The sequence below is a fragment of the Elgaria multicarinata genome, chromosome 1 (genome assembly GCF_023053635.1).
Source record: "Elgaria multicarinata webbii isolate HBS135686 ecotype San Diego chromosome 1, rElgMul1.1.pri, whole genome shotgun sequence".
In the NCBI taxonomy this organism is placed as follows: Eukaryota; Metazoa; Chordata; class Lepidosauria; order Squamata; family Anguidae; genus Elgaria; species Elgaria multicarinata.
The window spans coordinates 148,002,560-148,025,154 of record NC_086171.1 but is presented as its reverse complement, the minus strand read 5'-3'; the positions used below and the strand labels follow the sequence as shown (position 1 = coordinate 148,025,154).

At 45.1% G+C, this 22,595-nt stretch overlaps 1 protein-coding gene across 2 annotated transcripts in view; it reads right to left on the bottom strand.

Annotated features, from left to right (window-relative positions):
- Positions 1-22,595, bottom strand: part of RAB3B (RAB3B, member RAS oncogene family) — a 114,680-nt gene that overhangs the window by 38,386 nt on the left and 53,699 nt on the right. For both annotated transcript variants that reach the window (XM_063118360.1, XM_063118352.1), the window contains exon 3: positions 21,750-21,868. In XM_063118360.1, coding sequence (XP_062974430.1) covers positions 21,750-21,868 — 119 coding nt within the window. The remainder of the gene's footprint in view (positions 1-21,749; positions 21,869-22,595) is intronic.

The following is a 22,595-nucleotide window of genomic DNA, read 5'->3' as shown; positions in this document are numbered from 1 at the left end:
GCGGCAAGGACGCTCTAGGCACCCTCGCATCCGACAGCAGCCCTGGGAACTTTTTGCCGCTGCCGCCTCCTCCTCTTCTGGACAGGTATCTACAGGTATCTACACTAGGAGTTTCGGGGTGCCCTGGAGGCGCACGCCAGCACCTTCAGGGTGCCCCAATGACTCTGTGTAGATCCGCTCCAGGTCATGTTTTATTAGGTTGTGTGGGGTGGCACAGTTTTGGGGATTGCTTCAGGCAGCAAAATACCTTGGGCCAGACCTGGCTTTAGAACTGGGTTACAGCCTACATCCCCCTACATGGGGATATGTCAGGTTAGCAATCCTGACTTGCAATCCTGAAGAAAGTTATGCTTGAAGTTCTCAGATATAGAGACCTAAGAGCTTGGTTGTAAGAGTTTGTTTGTGCTGACTTTGTGATAAAGCTTAACAGTGTTCAGTTCCCAATCAAGCTTTCTGCAAGGTAATTGTGCATAGGAATGACGTGTCCAAACAGGATCATTACCATCAGTTGAAGACTTTGAGGACCAGGCCCGCTCCCATCTCTTCTGACAAGGTAAGTGTATAATTTCTACATGTGTGAAAGCAGAATCATAAAAACTCAACTTACCAGAGACATTGTTCTGTTGCTTCTTTACTCGTAATAGTTATATTGCCTAGTCACGTTTTATTGGGTTGTGCGGGGTGGTGCAATTTTTTGTATTGGTTCAGGCAGCAAAACACCTTGGGCCAGACCTGGACTTAGAACTGTGTTACACACAGCTTGCAACCCATTTATGGGATGTCTCAGGTTAGCTATGGTGCCCTTCCAAAGACCCTCCTTCACGGAGAACATTATGGTCTAAGTGCTGGAACTTAGCGGACTTCTTTGCCTCCTCTTCACGAGGACCACTGATTGGGACTGTGTTACACACAGGCAGCGTCCCTTTCATGGGGAAGTCTCAGGTTAGTGAAGATGCCCTAGCAGGCATGGCCAGCATTCATGCATTTTGTGGTTTTAATTGTTGTGAATTGCCCAAAGTGCTTCACTGCAAAGAGTTGGTTTGTGCCCTTTTTTAGGGTTTATCACACAATCCTATGTGTGTTTAATTAGAAGCAAATGCTAATGTGTTTGACTGTGAAATGGGAGGGCACCAGGTTGGGGAAGGGTGATTTAGAGGAAGAACGGTTGGCAGTGATAGGGTTAAACACCCCTTACCAAGATTCCTTCCTAGCTTCCATGCTTGCAGATTTTGAGGACCAGGCCTGCTCCCATCACATCTTGGAAGGTAAGACATTGTTGGTTTTCCTGCTGCATTACTGGTAATTGTTGCATTACCTAGTCACTTTGGGGGGGGGGGGGGTTGTGTGGGGTGGCACAGTTTTGGGGATTGCTTCACGCAGCAAAATACCTTGGGCCAGACCTGGACTTAGGACTGTGTTACACACAGCCAGGGTTCCCTTCATGGGATGTCTCAGGCCAGTGAAGGTGCCCTAGGAAGCAGAGCCAGCTCTTCCTTCATGGAGAAGGCCATGCTTGAAGTTCAGGGACTGTGAACTTAGGACTGTGTTTATGGGGATATCCCAGGTCAGTGAAGGTGCCCTAGGAAGCAGAGCCAGCCCCTCTTTCATGCGTTTTGAGGGTTTTAGTTGTTGTGTACTACATTTTATTTCATGGCTGACTGTGGGGAGTACTAAGAGTGGTATTCTTGTGTGAAATTACATGTGAGCACACTTGTGATCTTGATCACGCTTGATTCCTCTACTGAGGATGTGCCTAAATTCCTAAATTCTTAGCATATGTCCAGGATTCCTATTGGAAATCCCACGAGCCCTTAAAGGACTGGATTTCCTGATAACGCACATCCCTAGCCAAGAAGCGTTCATCTAAGAGAGGATGTACGGCTGGGTCCAGGTGTTCAGAAATTCCTGTTTGAGAGAAGGGTGGGTCACTCTTGGGTCGACCTGTGCCAGGAGAAGGACAGAGGACCTGCAACCCTGTGGACTCCCTTGGACCTCTCATGCCATCCTTCTGGGAAGGCTACCTTGAGTTGGGATGTGAAGTCATTATTGTGATGGTCCTGCTCCTGCCAAGAATTTTGAAGGTGCTGGTAGGGGATGATGGATCTGTCCTATGGCAGTCTTACTACGGAGTGTCTCAGGGCTTTATTTGACCCTCAAGCTTTTCAGCATCTACATGAAACCGCCAGGAGACGTTTACCAGGGGTGCGGGCTGAGGCGTCACGAATGGCACCTAGCTTCGCCTCTCCTTCTCAGCTAACAGAGGTGGGGCAGTTGGAGCCCTGAACCAGCGTACGGGCAGGAGAATGGACTGTATGAGGGCCAATAAACTGAGATTCAATCCAGCCAACACAGAAATACTGTTTGCAGGTGGTTCATCATTCCGGCTTAGTGACATTGACCCTGTTCTGGCGGGGAGTTTCAGACTTCCCAATCAGTGACGTCTGTAGTTTGGGGATGGTCATGGATCCATCGTTGCCCGTAGAGGCACAGGCTCCCTTCGTGGCTCAGAGTAGCTTCTCACTAGCTTAGGCCAGGGAGGAACAGCTGCAGTTGTTTTGGCCTAAAACTCCCATGATCCCCTTACATCGGCGATGCTGGCTGGAGCTGATGGGGATTGTAGTCCAAAACAACTGAGGTCACCATTTTTTTAATTTCCATTTGTATTTTAGTTGTGTTTTATTTTACTTTAGTTCATTTTTTTCTTTTTATTTACTGGACCCAATCCCAAAGTTCTTCAAGCATTTAAAATAATAAGAAATTAAAACAGAATAAAACTAGCCAAGATTCAAACAACAGAAATAAATATACTAAACTAAAACCAGCAGGAGAGAAAATCACTAAAATCGCTGAGTGTCTAATAATATTTAAAATAACTAAGAAGAAGTAAAAACATCCCTTTAAAAGGTGGTGCTCTGAACCACTGAGGGAGCCTGCGCCTCTGCGGACGATGACGGATCCATCATCGTCCCCAACTTGCAGACCTCGCCCTTTAGGAAGTCTGAAACCCCCTTCCAGAACAGGGTGACTGACACTTAACCGGATAGATGAGCCACCCACAAACAGTGTTTCTGTCTTGTCTCGATTGAATCTCAGTTTATTGGGCCCTCATCCAGCCCACTCCTCTGCCCATGCGCTGGTTCAGAGCTTCAACTGCCTCACCTCTGTTTAGCTGAGAAGGAGAGGTGGAGCTACGTGTCATTGGTGATGCCTCAGCCCGCACCCCTGGTTAACGTGTCCCGGCAGTTTCATGTAGATGTTGGAAAGCATGGGGGTCAACTACAGCCCTGAGGCACCCTGTAGCAAGACCACCATAGGACAGACCCATTATCCCCTGCCACCACCTTCTCTAAGGGGCATTCTAGGCAGGAGTGGAACTGTTGCAATACACGACTTCACATCCCAACCCAAGACAGCCTTCCCAGAAGGATAGCATAAGAGGTCCAAGGGAGTCCACAGGGTTGCAGGTCCTTCTCCCGGCAAAGGACACAAGCAGGCTTGCACGTCCCTCACCTGGCTCAGGTCGACCTAATTGTTTCATGACCTAATCATGTTTTATTGGGGATTGCTAAAGTAATTTGGGGATTGCTTCGGGCAGCAAAATACCTTGGGCCAGACCTGGACTTAGAACTGTGTTACACACAGCCAGGGTTCCCTTCATGGGATGTCTCAGGCCAGTGAAGGTGCCCTAGGAAGCAGAGCCAGCTCTTCCTTCATGGAGAAGGCCATGCTTGAAGTTCAGGGACTTAGCAGCCTGGCCTGCCTCTTCATGGGGATGGCTGATTTCAGAACTGACAGGCATGATCACAAACTTGTAATTTGGAGTTAACAGAACACAGGCTTCTAATATTGAAGGCTGAGTTCAGAATGTATTTAAATAGTTCTCACAGAAAAGAGACATTTGCACTGAGATTGTTTACTTCACAGTATAAAAATGCTGCTCTAACTGTACTCTGGGCCTTCCCTCTCCTATTGGGGTTCAGCCCACCGCTGTGCAAACTCTCTTTTGCTGTGGGAAATAATTCTATTGCTAGTGTCTCACTGGTCTCTTTGTCTGTGCGTTGGAGATCCACGACAATACCTGGGGAGCCTCGTCTGGGATTTGACAGCACTCGTCAGAAGCACACAGGCAGAAGCTCTCTGGGGACTGCCATTCCAGCACGTACCCAAGGTAAGAGACCTTTTGAAATCCCTATTGGCTTAGCCTTCTGTTTCAGGTGACACCGTGGGTCTGGTTCACACTGGACTCCCAACCCAAGACTTCTGTGAGACCCAGCAAAACAGACTTAGAAAAGTGGGCCTGGTCCATTGGAGGGGCAGATGAGGTTTAACATGGCTGGGCCCAGTGCAAAAGACAGGTCAGTAAAACAGGTACCTGAGGAAGCAAGTGAACAGAGCTGTCGTTGACACCCACGGTGTATATGTACAAAAGTTATGGGCCAGAACCTGCAAATTCGAAAACACTTAAATTGTTCAGATTCTCTTTAAGATAGCTAGGAAGAAGTTGAATGGTTTGTGGCTTAGTTTGCAAAGAGACAGGAAGAAGAAGAAGAGTTTAAATCTGGCACCTAGCAAAAGGTGTTGTGGAGCCTAGAGACAAGAACCGAGAAAGAAAGGGGAGGGAGATTTCTCCTGGCAAAGAAAGAAAGAATTTTTAGGCTGTTGTATATTTAAGCTACCTGCATTTTTTTTAAATGTATCACTAGTATTGAATTGTAGGAGTAGAAATTTCAGACTCTGAAGAGTTAAATTGCATTTAGAGTTCAAGCAATTAAGAATCTCATTTTTTAAGAAGCCCACAAAACAAGAACAATGCAGAATCCATGGTAGATTCAAGGGCAGAGGCGATGGATGAGAACATGGTGTGAGCAAAAAGCAAAATCACCCTAGGATATTGCCACTATTGTGGTGAAATTGGTCGCTAGAAAATGAGTGTCCTAATAAGCCTGGCCAGCTTATGCAGACACCTCATAAAGCTAGCTGATCTACACTAACGTTTCAAGATTTCCTTACAGCTACAATGTCTACTAAAAAAACTATAACTGTTGTAGGCATGTTTCTTAACTAACCGCCTCACTATCCAGACCAACATGCTTCCTCTTTAAGCAGAAAGCTATTCTGTAAATAAAGGTTTACTCACCACATGAAGCATTTCTTGATGCCCTAAATATGTTGTGACCTTGCTGCAAAGCATGGTGTGTGTGTTCTCCTGATTCCGCTTCATGAAATCCAAACTTCCAGCCTGATCACCTGGGGGTCTTGGAATTTGATGAAATCCTTTTTTTGCAATTAAGAAAAGGGATTATCAAGGATATCAGGGCACACCATGTTTCCAGGAAAGGGCAAGCTCATACCTTCTGTGTAGTCTGAGCTATATGCAGTTGATAACGCCATGATTAACAGCGTAATTACTCTAGTTGGGCAGAGCAGTTGGGTGTGTGGCCGGCCTCTGGCACTTACGAACAAGAGATTAGTCCTTATGGGAACCCTCATGGGTAAACCAATGACTCTCCCCCCACCCCTACTAAATTTCAGGCCACCGAACTCCAGCTAACAGATGATCAAGTATTAAGACTATGGCCGTGCATTAATGAGGTAGTTTTAGGTTGTCATTCACAGATTAAAGACACCCAGATGAGCCCTGCCACGACCACCGGCATCACGGTTCTTCAGTGGACAAGAGTGCCCTGGCGTCCAGGTGGAAAGGTCCCTACCAGATCTTCCCAGATCCACACATCACCCTGCAAGAGGGCCGTTGACCCAGATTTCGCCAGTCAAGTGTAGACAGCAACCGAGGCGGTGCTCTCAAGGACAACGCAGGCGATTTCTCCTCGACACGGCCAACAGCAGGTGTCTACTGCTTCTCCCAAGACCCAGCGGATCATGCCCGGAGACCACCTAACTTTACTCTACAAATATTTAAGGGCCATAATAATGCCCAGCCACTCTCCAGAAACCAAAAAGGTTTCATCCTACTGGTAGAGTTGGCAAAAGTCCAGCCAGCTGCATGAAGACAGACTTCGCCAGGCAGCCAACGATGACTGAGATGGCCGCTCTGTTCCAGTACGGTGGTCTTGTTCTCTTTGAACTATGCTTTACGGGAAATAAAGAAGGGAATAGTACAACTAAGTATAGCAGTAGCAGAAATAGTTAACCTTATTAAACTGTTGGATGTGTGCTTTAATTACTTTAAGTGTTAGCTGTTTTTATGCTTTTGTTTTTAAAATGTGTATATCGATTTTTAATGTTCAGTCTTAATCTTTGTAACCCGCCCAGAGAGCTTCGGCTATGGGGCGGCATATAAAAGTTAACCTTACTAACCTTACTAACCTTAGTTAACCTTACTAAACTGTTGGATGTGTGCTTTTATTGTTTTAAACTTTAGCTGTTCCTATGCTTTTGTTTTTAAAATTTGTATATCGATTCTTAATGTTCAGTCTTTTTAATCTAATCTTTTTAATCTTTGTAAACTGCCCAGAGAGCTTTGGCTATGGGGCGGTATATAAATGTAATAAATAATAATAATAATAATAATAATAATAATAATAATAATAATAATAATAATAAAAAATGCCAGCCCATCATGAACAAGGCATACCTGTAATTGGTGTGCCTGCCTATCTCGGGCAAAAGAAGGGTAGAAGGCATACCAGTTTGAACAAAACATCACCAAAGAAAATGAACAAACTTTGGTACAGAGATATATAGACTTTGCAGCTGAGAATCTAGTGACTGAATTTGCTTCCATCCCCTTTTCTCCTCCTCCCTCCCCACCCCCTTTCCTTTTGTGTCATGTTTTTTAGATTGTAAGCCTGTGGGCAGGGACTGTCTTAAGAAACATTTTTGTAAGCTGCCTTGAGAGCCTTTTTGGCTAAAGGGCAGGATAAAAGTGCTTAATAAATAAATAAGGAAATAAAGGATGGAATATAATCCATCCCAGTCTGAAACCCCTCTACGCTGCCAGTTCAATGGCCCATATCAGAATGCCACACATACTCAGTGACAACCCGTAGTTAGGCAAACAGCAAAAGTTATTGTGGATTACTTGGAGGGAATCTACACGTAGTACTGAAGGCGCTCGCGTGCGCCTCCAGTGCGCCGTCAAAACGATGGTGTAGACGGCAAAAGAAGAGACGGAGGAAGAGGTGGAGGAGGAGGAGGCTGGGGAACCGGCCGCATCCCTGCCGCTGCCGCCGGCGGAAGCCGAGCTCTCCGACCTGGGTGGCACTTACCCCGGCAGCAGGAGGCGGCAGCGGCAAGGACGCAGCCGGTTCCCCAGCCGCCTCTTCCTCCATCTCTTCTTTCGCCGTCTACACCATCGTTTTCACGGCGCACACAAGCGCCTTCAGTACGATGTGTAGATTTGGCCTTGATTGGCACTAATTATGGGAAAGCTTTAAGAGATAGAACGCTGCACAAGATTTTGGGTTTCCGAGTTCTTTGTCTACTCTCCTTTGACCATAATGTGATTGCACTTGCTGGTTTAAAGATAAAACAATGTTAATTTTTTAGACTTCATTCAAGTTTCAGGTAGACACTTCCTGCAATTGGAGGATTCAAGCTAGAGATGGTTAGCAAATACAAAGACCTCTTTATTAGTAGCACTGTTCTTCCTCCTTTACTGTCGTGTTCAAAAGCAGTTACACACTGACAGATAATGGTAAAATCAGTAAACCCAATGTAGCAAAATGCCGTAAGGATTACAACCAAATAATAGAGAGATCTCCCTCTTCTGTTATATGGTATTCCAGAAGGTGCAGAGCATATTCCTCTACCAGTATGTTTTTCGAAAGGTGAGAAATGGTTAATCTATCCAGTGTTAAATGTCCACAGACTCTATTGGCTATGTGGACCATGGGCATATAAGATCCTGCCATAGAACTATTGCCTGGTCTCAGTTCACACACCAGTTTAACAGCAGACATTATTTACAACCATAAGGTCAAAAGGGCTATTAATAATCCTTTGGAAACGGGATACACTAGATCCCATGAATTCATGAAGATCTTGCTTCCAGTAAACCTCTGACACAGCAGAGGCCAATTGAAACTGCCACAATTGATGCCATTTCTGCCCTTTAAGCTGAAACAAGAGATTTCACAAGTCACACTACAAAACTGCATGACCCTTGATGTCTTACTTGCAGCACGAAGAAGAGTCTGTGCCATGATTAACACTTCTTGCTGCACATACATAAGCCAGAACTATGGAATAGAAATTTATTAGATAATGCATTTTAGCTAGTTCCCATGGAAAAAAGACACACACACTGAGGTTGTTTACTCAGCAATACAAAACGCCTGCCATAGCTATTCTCTGGGCCTTTCCTCTCGGGGTTCAGCCCGCATAGGTGCTCTGTTTTGCTGCCGAAAATAAAGCTGTTGCTAGTGTCTCACTGGTCTCTTTGTCATTTTCTTGGAAAGCCACAACAATATGTATTATTGTGAAGCTGGTAACAAGTGTGAACTAGAAAGAGGGACATACTAAACCAAAGGACACTGAATGGCCGTTGAAATGCATTGGTTTATTCCGAATGGCCATAGGAAATTATTGGAGGTGTTTAGGGATCATCTACAAATCAAAATCCCTAAAGGAGTTAAACATTTCGTTTTCATAGAAAACCACGCAGAATCAAAATGCAAACTAACAGTGGTTTTACGGAACAACTACTATGACTCCCAACACTGTGATTCTAGGGATCACCCCCAAATTCAAGAAGAAATCAGAATGCAATAAAAAGAGGGTAATAGTTTTATACACTGCTTTATAAGCACCAGTTCTAAAACACCCAAATATGAGAAAGGAATTTTGTCGCAACATGCCAAACATTATTTAAATGTTTCTATATGCCCCACCACAGCGCCCACACCTTACAACAGGCTGGTTTCAAAATGGCCATAGGAAAACATTGGGCTGTCAGGCAGCCCCAGAAAAAAGGGGAGCCCCAAAATTCTCGTGGAGGTTTGTAATAAGGCCCTAAGCATCCTAAGAGTTTTTGCTGGAGGCGTGCACCATTGGAATGGTCCGCACTTTGCGCATGGCCCATTAGGTTCCTTCAGAATGACCACAGGAAGCACTGGGCTGTGGAACCTAATGTGGCCATGCACAAAATGGGGACAATTCCAATGGAGAACGCCTCCAGCAAAAAACTCTTAGGATGCTTACAGTCTTATTACCAACCTCCATTAGAATTTTGGGGCTCCCCCTTTTTTTCTGGGTCTGCCTGACTGCCCAGTGCTTTCCTATGGCCATTCTGAAGAAACCTTATGTACGGGACGTACTAAACCGAAGGACACCGAATGGCCATTGAAGTGCATTGTGTCATTCCGAATGGCCATAGGAAATCACTGAAGGAGTTTAGGGATCATCTACAAATTAAAATACCTAAAGGAGTTAAACATTTAGTTTTCATAGAAAACCACACAGAATCAAAATACAAACCAACAAAGTGGTTTTGGGGAACAATTCCTATGACCCCCAACACAGTGGTTTCTAGGGATCATCTCCAAACATAAAAAGAAAACAGAATACAATAAAGAGAAGGTGACTGCCGTTTCATACAATGCTTCATAGGCACCAGTTTTAAAAGACCAAAATAAGTGGAGGGGGGTTGCCAAAAACTGTCACAGATTATTTCCATGTTTACAAATGCCCCCCCCCCCACCGTCACCCTCTCCTCACAATTGGCTTACATTTCAAAGTGGTCATAGGAATACATGGGAATGATACCACAAGCCCCTTAAGAATCAGATGAAGCTGAAAATGCTTACGGAGGTTGAAATTAGAAACCCAAGCATCCTAAGACTCTGTGCTTGATACATGTTGCATTGGACTTGCCCCCAACTTGCGCATAGCCATAATACGGGGTGTCATTCAGAATGGCCATAGGAAAGCATTAGGCTGTCACAAGCAGGCACGCAGAAAAGAGGGGGAGCCCCAAAACGCTCATGGAGATTTGAACTAACCCCCCCCCCAAAAAAACCTAAGAGTTTCTACTGGAGACATGCTCCACCGGAAAGACCCCCACATTGCACATGGGCCCATAAGGTTCCATCAGAATGACCATAGGAAAGCATTGGACAGTCACGCAGCCCCAGAAATCAAGGGGAGCCCCAAAATTCTCATAGACATTTGTAATGAGACCCTAAGCATCCTAAGAGTTTTTGCTGCAGACGTGCTCCATTGGAAAGGCCCCTAAGCTGCACACGGCCACGTGAGGTTTCTTCAGAATGGCCATAGGAAAGCATGGCGCTTTCTGGCAGCCCCAGAAAATCAGGGGGAGCCCTGAAATTCTCATAGATGTTTGTAATGAGACCCTAAGCATCCTAAGAGTTTTTGCTGCAGACGTGCTCCATTGGAATGGCCCCTAAGCTGCGCACGGGCACATGAGGTGTCTTCAGAATGGCCATAGGAAAACAATGGGCTTCTCTGGCAGCCCTCCCAAATCAGGGGGAGCCCCAAAATTCTCGTAGAGGCTTGTAATGAGACCCTGAGCATCTTAAGAGTTTTTGCTGCAGGTGTGCTCCATTAAAATGGCCCCTACACTGCACACGGGCACATGAAGTTTCTTCAGAATGGCCATAGGAAAGCCTTGCACTTTCTGGCAGCCCCAGAAAATCAGGGGGAGCCCCAAAATTCTCATAGATGTTTGTAATGAGACCCTAAGCATCCTAAGAGTTTTTGCTGCAGGTGTGCTCCATTGGAATGGCCTCAAAGCTGCACACGGGCACATGAGGTTTCTTCAGAATGGCCATAGGAAAACAATGGGCCTATCTAGAAGCCCCAGAAAATCAGGGGGAGCCCCAAAATTCTCATAGATGTTTGTAATGAGAAACTGAGCATCCTAACAGTTTTTAATGCAGGCGTGCTCCATTGGAATGGCCTCTAAGCTGCGCACGGGCACATTTGGTTTCCTCAGAATGGCCATAGGAAAGCATGGTGCTATCTGGCAGGCCCAGAAAATCAGGGGGAGCCCCGAAATTCTCATAGATGTTTGTAATGAGACCCTAAGCATCCTAAGAGTTTTTGCTGCAGTCGCGCTCCATTGGAACGGCCCCTAAGCTGCGCACGGGCACATGAGTTTTACTAAGAATGGCCATTAGAAAACAATGGCCCTATCTGGCAGCCCCCAAAAACCAGGGGGAGCCCCAAAATTCACACAGACATTTCTAATGAGACCCTAAACATCCTAAGAGTTTTTGCTGCAGGCGTGCTCCATTGGAATGGCCCCTAAGCTGCGCATGGGCACATGAGGTTCCTTCAGAATGGCCATAGGAAAACAATGGGCTTCTCTGACAGCCCTCCCAAATCAGGGGGAGCCCCAAAATTCTCATAGTGGCTTGTAATAACACACTAAGCCTGCTAAGAGTTTTTGATGCAGGTGCTCTCCATTGCAATGGCCCCTACACTGCGCACGGGCACATGAGGTTTCTTCAGAATGGCCATAGGAAAACAATGGGCCAATTTGGAAGCTCCAGAAATTCAGGGGGATCCCCGAATTTCTCATAGACGTTTGTAATGAGACCCTAAGCATCCTAAGAGTTTTTGCTACAGACGTGCTTCATTGGAATGGCCCCTAAGCTGCGCACGGGCACATGAGGTGTCTTCAGAATGGCCATAGGAAAACAATGGGCTTCTCTGGCAGCCCTCCCAAATCAGGGGGAGCCCCAAAATTCTTGTAGAGGCTTGTAATGAGACCCTGAGCATCCTAAGAGTTTTTGCTGCAGGTGTGCTCCATTGAAATGGCCCCTAAGCTGCGCACGGCCACATGAGGTTTCTTCAGAATGGCCATAAGAAAACAATGGGCTTCTCTGGCAGCCCCAGAAAATCAGGGGGAGCCCCGAAATTCTCATAGATGTTTGTAATTGGACCCTAAGCATCCTTAGAGTTTTTGCTGCAGACGTGCTCCATTGCAATGGCCCCAAAGCTGCGCACGGGCACATGAGGTTACTTCAGAATGGCCATAGGAAAACAATGGGCCTATCTGGAAGCCCCAGAAAATCACGGGGAGCCCCAAAATTCTCATAGATGTTTGTAATGAGACCCTGAGCATCCTAAGAGTTTTTGCTGCAGGCGTGCTCCATTGGAATGGCCCCTAATCTGCGCACGGGCACATGAGGTTTCTTCAGAATGGCCATAGGAAAGCATGGTGCCATCTGGAAGCCCCAGAAAATCAGGGGGGAGCCCTGAAATTCTCGTAGATGTTTGTAATGAGACCCTGAGCATCCTAAGAATTTTTGCTGCAGACGTGCTCCATTGGAATGGCCCCTAAGCTGCGCACGGCCACATGAGGTTTCCTCAGAATGGCTATAAGAAAACAATGGGCTTCTCTGGCAGCCCTCCCAAATCAGGGGGAGCCCCAAAATTCTCATAGAGGCTTGTAATAACACACTAAGCCTGCTAAGAGTTTTTGATGCAGGTGCTCTCCGTTGCAATGGCACCTACGCTGCGCACGGGCACATGAGGTTTCTTCGGAATGGCCATAGGAAAACAATGGGCCAATCTGGAAGCTCCAGAAAATCAAGCTGCACACGGCCACATGAGGTTTCTTCAGAATGGCCATAGGAAAAGAATGGGCTTCTCTGGCAGCCCCAGAAAATCAGGGAGAGCCCCAAAATTCACGTAGAGGCTTGTAATAACACACTAAGCATGCTAAGAGTTTTTGCTGCAGTCACGCTCCATTGGAATGGCCCCTAAGCTGCGCACGGCCACATGAGGTTTCTTCAGAATGGCCATAGGAAAAGAATGGGCTTAGTGTGTTATTACAAGCCTATGGCCATTCTGAAGTAACCTCATGTGCCCGTGCTCAGCTTAGGGGCCATTCCAATGGAGCACTTCTGCAGCAAAAACTCTTAGGATGCTTAGGGTCTCATTACAAATGTCTATGAGAATTTCAGGGATCCCCCTGATTTTCTGGAGATTCCAGATTGGCCCATTGTTTTCCTATGGCCATTCTGAAGAAACCTCATGTGCCCGTGCGCAGCGTAGGGGCCATTGCAATGGAGAGCACCTGCATCAAAAACTCTTAGCATGCTTAGTGTGTTATTACAAGCCTCTATGAGAATTTTGGGGCTCCCCCTGATTTGGGAGGGCTGCCAGAGAAGCCCATTGTTTTCTTATGGCCATTCTGAGGAAACCTCATGTGCCCATGCGCAGCGTAGGGGCCATTTCAATGGAGCACGGCTGCAGCAAAAACTCTTAGGATAATTAGGGTCTCATTAGAAATGTCTGTGTGAATTTTGGGGCTCCCCCTGTTTTTTGGGGGCTTCCAGGTAGGCCCATTGTTTTCCTATGGCCATTCTGAAGAAACCTCATGTGCCCGTGCTCAGCTTAGGGGCCATTCCAATGAAGCACGTCTGCAGCAAAAACTCTTAGGATGCTCAGGGTCTCATTACAAGCCTCTACGAGAATTTTGGGGCTCCCCCTAATTTGGGAGGGCTGCCAGAGAAGCCCATTGTTTTCCTATGGCCATTCTAAAGAAACCTCATGTGGCCGTGCGCAGCTTAGGGGCCACTGCAATGGAGCACACCTGCAGCAAAAACTCTTAGCATGTTTAGTGTGTTATTACAAGCCTCTACGAGAATTTTGGGGCTCCCCCTGATTTTCTGGGGCTGCCAGATAGCGCCATGCTTTCCTATGGCCATTCTGAAGAAACCTCATGTGCCCGTGCGCAGCTTAGGGGCCATTCCAATGGAGCACATCTGCAGCAAAAACTCTTGGGGTGCTTAGGGTCTCATTACAAAAATCTATGAGAATTTCGGGGCTCCCCCTGATTTTCTGGGGCTGCCAGAAAGTGCAAGGCTTTCCTATGGCCATTCTGAAGAAACTTCATGTGCCCGTGCGCAGCTTGGGGGCCATTGCAATGGAGCACACATGCAGCAAAAACTCTTTGCATTCTCAGGGTCTCATTACAAGCCTCTATGAGTATTTCGGGGCTCCCCCTGATTTTCTGGGGCTGCCAGATAGCGCCATGCTTTCCTATGGCCATTCTGAAGAAACCTCATGTGCCCGTGCGCAGCTTAGGGGCCATTCCAATGGAGCACTTCTGCAGCAAAAACTCTTAGGATGCTTAGGGTCTCATTACAAACATCTATGAGAATTTCAGGGCTCCCCCTGAGTTTCTGGGGCTGCCAGAAAGCGCCATGCTTTCCTATGGCCATTCTGAAGAAACCTCACGTGGCCGTGTGCAGCTTAGGGGCCATTCCAATGGAGCACGTCTGCAGCAAAAACTCTTAGGATGCTTAGGGTCTCATTACAAATGTCTATGAGAATTTTGGGGCTCCCCTTGATTTCTGGGGCTGTGTGACTGTCCAATGCTTTCCTATGGTCATTCTGATGGAACCTTATGGGCCCATGTGCAAAGTGGGGGTCTTTCCGGTGGAGCATGTCTCCAGTAGAAACTCTTAGGTTTTTTTGGGGGGGGGTTAGTTCAAATCTCCATGAGCGTTTTGGGGTCCCCCTCTTTTCTGCATGCCTGCTTGTGACAGCCTAATGCTTTCCCATGGCCATTCTGAATGACACCCCGTATTATGGCTATGCGCAAGTTGGGGGCAAGTCCAATGCAACATGTATCAAGCACAGAGTCTTAGGATGCTTGGGTTTCTAATTTCAACCTCCGTAAGCATTTTCAGCTTCATCTGATTCTTAAGGGGCTTGTGGTATCATTCCCATGTATTCCTATGACCACTTTGAAATGTAAGCCAATTGTGAGGAGAGGGTGCGGGGGGGGGGGGGGATTTGTAAACATGGAAATAATCTGTGACAGTTTTTGGCAAACCCCCCTCCACTTATTTTGGTCTTTTAAAACTGGCGCCTATGAAGCATTGCATGGAACGGCAGTCACCTTCTCTTTATTGTATTCTGTTTTCTTTTTATGTTTGGAGATGATCCCTAGAAACCACTGTGTTGGGGGTCATAGGAATTGTTCCCCAAAACCACTTTGTTGGTTTGTATTTTGATTCTGTGTGGTTTTCTATGAAAACTAAATGTTTAACTCCTTTAGGTATTTTAATTTGTAGATGATCCCTAAACTCCTTCAATGATTTCCTATGGCCATTCAGAATGACACAATGCACTTCAATGGCCATTCGGTGTCCTTCGGTTTAGTACGTCCCAACTTAACATGTTGGCCATAACATATTACTTTTGTTTTTGCGCAAGCACACGTTTCCTCACAAGACCATAACATTGTATGCAAGCCTCTTGCCACCGTGTGTGTGTGTGTGTGTGTGTGTGTGTATGTGTATGTGTGTGTGGTCTTTATTCAATACATCACTCCTCTTTTGTAGAGCCCCATATATATAAAGCCATTGAAATATGGGAATACTTGTATACCTACCATTTAAATATGCAGGTGGCATAGTATGGAAGCAGAATTCCGTAAATGTCTTCCTTAGCAGTGGCTGCTAAAAAAATTATAACAACAGTCCTAAAACTGTGGCTATAAATTGTGCGTATGATGAGCTGATTTGAGTAGTTTGTTCAGACTTTTTCTGACTGGATCTCTGTGTGTGTGTGTGTGTGTGTGTGTGTCTGTGTGTGTACGGCAAAATTGTAAGAACCTATGATTACATACAATAACATCCGCTGACTGACTGACAATACAACAGTCATTTCAAAAGAAATGTTTCCTCTCATTTAGGCTTAAAATTCCTGTCCCTATTTTCTTGAAATATGTTCTCCTGGTTTCTCAGAAACAAATTAAATTAAATCAGATCAGAGTGCACCAACTAATTTACAGGCTTTTAATGTTCTAGCTCTAAAAAGATTGCTTTCTTCAAGGCCATATGCAACCTCTTTGTAAAGCCATTTTAAAAAATCACAGGAGATAGCAAACTAAACGAGTTCTTTCAATAGCTTGCAGAATCTCTTTTTATAAAAGGCTAAAAGTATTGTTCGTGTTTTCCAAAATAACTGAGAATGCTTTCTTTGCAAAGTTGGTTTTATAGATTTCCTGCTGGCTTTACAGTGCCTTGGTTGGTAAAATGTTCTTAGATGTTTTTGATTTATTCCCAGTATCTTAGGTGTCAGCCAGCCTTCTGTTCCACACAGGATTTGCAGCAATCTCTTATTTACATAAGGTCTGGCTCACTGCATTTGGAAACAAGAGCACTCCACTGTCAGCCAAGCAAAGGAAGTTGGCACTTGGAGGGGAAACAACTTGCGAGCAATAGTTGCCCTCAATTGCAATCACTTCCATAGAGCGACAAGATGATGGAACCGAGATGAATTTGGCCTTTGCTGTGAGTTCTTATCACGTGCCTTTCTAGCTTTGGAAGGAATTCAGCACTTCTTGGGAGCTGACTGCACACATTTTAACTTCTCATAGCACGTTACCACTTGTGAAGCGCTTGTGGTATTAACATTCAATATCTTTTAGCAGTTGACACATTCTTGCAGTACAGGTTTTTTTTAAAATCATTATTTCCCCAGCTCCTGTTCAGCTTCCCAATGTTACATTCCCACAGATTTCAGTGTAAAGAGGGCAATGGGTTTGATCCGACTTAATCATGCTTACAGTAGACACACTGATTCAGTGGAGCTAATCCAAGGGTGCAGAATCCCAGGACTAGGTGCCCAAACTGGCCTTCTAGGGTTCCCCAGGTAGCCATGCTCCCTTCCCCTGTCCCTTGGGTTAAATTATGGAACTCAGTCCCACAAAATGTAGTGATGGCCACCAATTTGGATGGCTTTAAAAGGGGTTGGATAAATTCCTAGAGGAAAAGGCTATCAATGGCTACTAGCCCTGATGGTTATATGCTACCTCCAGTATCCGAGGCAGTAAGCCTGTATGCACCAGTTTGCTGGGGAACATGGGTGAGAGAGTGCAGTTGCACCATGTCCTGTTTTGTTAGTCCCTGGTCGACAGCTGGTTGGCCATTGTGTGAACAGAGTGCTGGACTAGATGGACCCTCAGTCTGATCCAGCATGGCTCTTCTTATGTTCAGTTGTTTGGTAATTGCCCTCCACAGTTATTGGCCATAAAATCTTTAAGCTAAAATATGATGGGGCGGTTTTTTTTGGTATTTTTTGTTTGATCCTACCCATTTTGCATTTAGCCCTCCTCACCACTGGAATGTGGCTCTCCAGAATGATAGTCAGCCCTTGGTCTGAAAGGGGCTCTGCGCTCCTGGTGCATGATTAATCCTGGATCCAACCCAGTGAGACTTTGTCAGCCATGTTATTGGTATGTAAGCCACCTCATGAGACATTTGTGTTAAAAGTTGGTAACAAAGAAATGTGATAAAGAAAATATTGGCTGCTAAAGCAATTGGAATTTCACTGAGATCTAAGCCCTAAATTTCACGACAGACTGAACACAGTTAGGCCACAGCTTGCTATACAGTTGCTCAGCGACCTCCTTTAAACCCATCCATAAACAGACAGATGACGTTCCTGAAGAACACTTCCCGTGCCTGGCACTTTCTACTGTTGGAAAGAATATTAAGGAATGTCTGAAAGAAACAATTTTGAGGGGGGGGGAAGTCTCTGAAATATTATTTCCATGGATTTCAATGGATTACAGTGATCTTTTAAAAGCAATCCATTCTGGTAATGTTTGTTTATTTAATATATTTCTGTATTGCCCTCCATTCAATGACTTAGCTGGACAACCCATGGGCTAAGGGCTGTTTCCCCCTCAAACAAACCATACCACTCAGGTTCAGGCAACACAGCAAGCCATGGTCGGCCAGGGGATTATGCAAGTCATTTCCAGCATGCACCACAGTTTAAACAAGCCACCCTGGCTTGTTTAGCCTAGGATGATCACGCAGACCAACCCAATGAGTCCTCAAGATTTACGATAAAATCATAAAAACAGTAGAAAATTTACAAGTCTGCCTCCTAAACACTGATCAGTTTTCAAAATGTGGCAATGTGATTTTGCCAAACAAGGGGTGGGGGAGGAGAGAAAACTTATCCTGACTCTTCCCACTTTGAATCTAGTTGTGTTAAGCAAGCCTAAACCAGTAGTCCACACAAAGTATTTATTTTACAGTAGTCCTCAACCATCTACCAAACAAGGATCATAGATCACATTCTACTAAGTGTTACTCATAATAGAAATAACAAAGCATATTGAAATAAACAGAGAAAAACACAATCTGTACAGAAAGTATGTGTGTGAAGTAACTGAAGGCACTGCTGCTGCAGAGATTTCTGCCAAGTGGCACACCTAGCTGGCTACCCATATATGTGACTCTGTTCCATCACTCACAGTGACTATCATTCATTTATGAGAGCCATTCATGATTAAGGGTGCAAAGCTGTGCTGGCTGAGAAATGCTGGGAACTGTAGTATATTTTTCTGTCTAAACATCCTCTAAAGTTTACTCTAATGTACACTTGCACTCTAATGGTGCAAATGATTGGCACCATTTATTACATTTTGGTGGAACTGAGTTGATTCAGAAAGCTTTCTTACCTATTACACAATGACTTCCAACTCACTGCCAGTTGTCACGTGGTGATGGAGATGTGGTCACCCAAATCTACCCTAAAATGCCCTGAATTTAATTACACAGCTTAAGCTGACAGACTCTTTGAATAAAGTTGCAGGCTCCATTGCTGACCCATGTGATCCTATTAGGCTCACTAATGGGGAAGGTTTGACTCCGTCTGCATGCGTTCTAGAGGGCAGTGACCACATCATCCTGACTGACATAGTACAACTGTGCTACAAGAAAAATATTTCTGATTTAATGAAAAGCCATAGCTCTAATTAGAATCACTACTCTGATGTGTGAAATAATTATTGCAAGGAGGTGTGATATAAAAGAGAAAAGGGCATAAGCTTCTTGGTAAGCCAGTTTCTCACACAGATAGGGCTCCTGCCATTTGCGGGGGGTTGTATTTGGAGGGGAGTTGTGGCAGGGCTCCTGCATTATTGACAGCTGCATGACAGGCAGAAATTCAATGGGTGAATATTGAATTCATTGCTTCTTCATGTGCTTGTTCAATTTTTGCCTGTTACATACAATTATCCGAAGCAAAGGAGAGCTCTAGGTCTAAAAGAAAACAAGACAATGTGCAAGCCCATCATGGAAATTAAGGAGAAGATTGAAGCCAAACAGTCTTTGGCAATTAACAAGTACTGATATGAACTGGCATGTATACAGGATGTGCTTCTCAGTATAATGCCATAATTTTGCAGATGTACAGCACAATGCTGTGTATGTCTACTCAGAAGTAAGCCCCACTGAGTTCAATGGGTCCTACTCCCAGATAAGTAGGTACAGGATTGCAGCCATGCTCTCTATCACAGGAGTGGGCAACTTGTAGCCCTCCACATGTTTTGTCCTACAATACTCATCAGCTGTAGCTAGCACAGCCAATAGTAAGGGGTGTTGGAAGTTGTAGTCTGAAACGTCTTGAGGGTCGCCATTTGCCCACTCCTGCATCCATCAAAGCCATTCTATGCCACTAAATACAGGGGGGGGAAATTAAATCTCGCATTCAAGATACCTGGGGTAATCTCTGGGATCCCCAAATAGCCACACGCCCTTTTCCCTGATCACCAGTCGTTTGATGGTTTCCCGGCTTTTGCATGGGGTTTTCCTGTTCTAAAAGGTTGAAATGCCCTTCCTAAGGTTTAGTCATTGGCAATAAGAGCTTTGAGCTAAAATATGCTGAAATATTTGGGGGTTTGGCCCTGCCCCTTTCCCCTTTGGCTCCACCCACCACTGGAATGTGGTGCCAAGAGCATCTCTTAAATTAAACTTGGAGCTCAGGCTGAAAGAGATTCTGCTACCCCTACAAAAGAGGACGCCAAAGGCTTGTGATGAGCTGCTGTCTGGGTTGTATCACTAAGCCTTTTGTTTCTTTCTGTGTATCTGGCTCCAAGTCCCTTGAGCTGTACTCAGGCTTCCAGTGCTCGGTGCATGGCGATACTTTAATCCTTATCTCATGACATAACAGTTACTTTGGTCCATCATTTAGGAAAAACTGTGATGGGCTGTCAAGGCAGATAGGCTAGAGGCAGTGTAAAAACAAAAGAACAGTCACCACCAAGTATGAACATAAGTAGAGCCATGTCGGATCAGACCAAGGGTTCATCTAGGGTCCATTAACACAGCGGCCAACTAATTGTTGATCAGGAACTCACAAGCAGAACACAGATGCAGCAGCACCCTCCAGCCCATGTTCCCCAGCAACTGGTGTATATAGGCTTACTGCCTCCGATACTGGAGGTAGCACAAGTAGACAATGGAGGGGATAAGGGAGACAGTTGAAACATGCCTCCCAGGATTAATTGTGCAGGCTGTGAAGCCAGGGCGGAGATGTTTTTATAGGGTAGGAGTAGGCAATCCACAGGCTTACAGGATCTACTTAGACATTTTATTAGAACCACAAGACCCACCAACTGGTTGCAAAGACATACACTTAGAATTAAACAATTCTGAGCCCAAGAATTGATTTTCAGTACCAGAACTGAAGGGAGCTCCCAGTCCTCCTTCCATACAAAAAACAACTCCTGGTTACCTCAAGCATCCTTCATTTCAACAGTATAATTTGTTCTTGCTATGGTTAAACAAGTGGGAGATGGAAATCCTTGTTGTTCTACAGCAAATCACCCAGAGATCTACCAGTAGATCCCAATCTGCCTCTGCAGCCCACCCATTATATGGCATGGTGAACCCCCATGGGCCCCTTGTGTCATCTGATAACTGATGAGTCAACCAGTCGCAGTACCTCCTTCTGGGCAGTTGCATTCATAGCAGCCACAAGCAGCAGATAGCAAACCAAGAGATGTATCTGTTGGTGGGCTGTCATGACATCACAAAAGGCAAGCAGCTTGGATCTGGCTACTGATACCTTATTTAGGCACTAGAAGGAAGTCTGAAATGTGTGCTCACTAGCTCAATGTGCCTAGGCTGATGAGCATATTTTTCTACAAAGAGTAGTGGGATAAGCAACCTCGTGCTCCCCAGATGTTTCAGACTACCATTTCGATCATCCCTGATCATTGGCCATGCTGTCTGGGGCTTCTGGGAGTTGTGGCACAAAACATCTGGAGGGCACCAGGCTGCTTAACCAAAACAAATGAGAGTTTCTGAAATTTATGGTTTTTTATTAGCATGAGACATATTTTTCCATCCACGTTTGATATCTAATCAGGCACACTGGGTCAAAGCCAGATGTTTTGAATCAGAATTACATTGCTTGCAATATTGAATTATATTGTTGCAGTGTTTGAAGGTTGAACCACATACTGTCACACAGATGGTAAAGTGATGTATAGCTTCTGGTAATACATAAGCTTTCTGCATAATTAGAGTGACTCTGAGATCTCATAAATAAACATTAGACAAGAACTGATGTTATTCACTGACATCATGAAATGAACTTGAGGCTGACAGTGAATGCCACCAGTAGAATATTTTGGCTGCAAAATAGTTCCAGGGGAGGGGGGAAACACACCCCTGATGTGCATTAATGGAGCATCTTTGAGGATAAGGCTGCAATCTTATGCATATTTTCCTGGGATCATGTCCCACTGAATAAAGTGGCAGGTGTTTATTTATTTACAATATTTATATGCTGCATATCTAAAATATATTCTGTTCCTCGATAAATGAGAAATGTTTTAAATGGTCCATGTGCGAATTCACAGACACAAGCAGTACATGTATTGATGTTTCATTAACTATTGGGTTTCCTTTCCTCTCTTCAAAGATGTGGCATGAGCTGACAAGTGACATGATTACCTGGTAACTGGACTAAAATAAACTGCAACAATGAACTATTCCTACCAGTCCTGAACAGCACTGAAGGACTCCTCACAAGTAATATCATACATAAGGATAAATCCCATGGCTCCTCGGTAATAGGCAGTAGTAATGGTCCTGTATCTTTCTTGTCCAGCAGTGTCCTAAACAAAACAACAAATAGAAGCAATTAGGCATTAAGTGTATGTATTCTCACTGAAACCACAAAATCCCATAGATAGCATGAGGGCTATTTCATAAGTTGAACTTTTCTTATGCAGAGGTAATGTTGCTGGGAAAACATGGGTTTACAGTTTTGTTTGAAGCACAGCATCCCTGGCTTGTTTAACCATCTCCCACTCACAGCTGAAGCGATCGGGCACTTATTCACAACAACCAACGTTTAAATAACCCTCTGGATTGTTATGACATGTCTGTTTAGGCCCGTACTCTGCAGGAGAACAGTTGAATGCCAATGCTTGTGTTTGTAGTGACCAAATATTGTACTCATATGTACCAATGCATGCCCTGTACAGAGATGACTCCCCAACATAAAATATACTGAGGCAAAGGAGAAAGGGAAGCAGGGCCACCATCAGCTCTGCTGAGGTCAGCTCCATCAAGCTCCTTGCTTCCCCGCCTCCCCTTGATGCAAAACAGAGGGAGGGGGCACCTGGAATAAGAAAAGAAGCCACTGCAGCTGCCTGGGCATGCTTATTCACAGTTGCATCCTGTTCATTTCAATGGGCTCAACCCTCCCTCACTACCCCACTCTATGATGTTACCAATGCATCCCCCTCTTGCTTCCCCACCCCCACCCCCACCCCAAAGCAAGTCATGAAGCAAAGGTGGAGGAACGAAAGTACAATAGATCCTTCTTTCATTCAACCC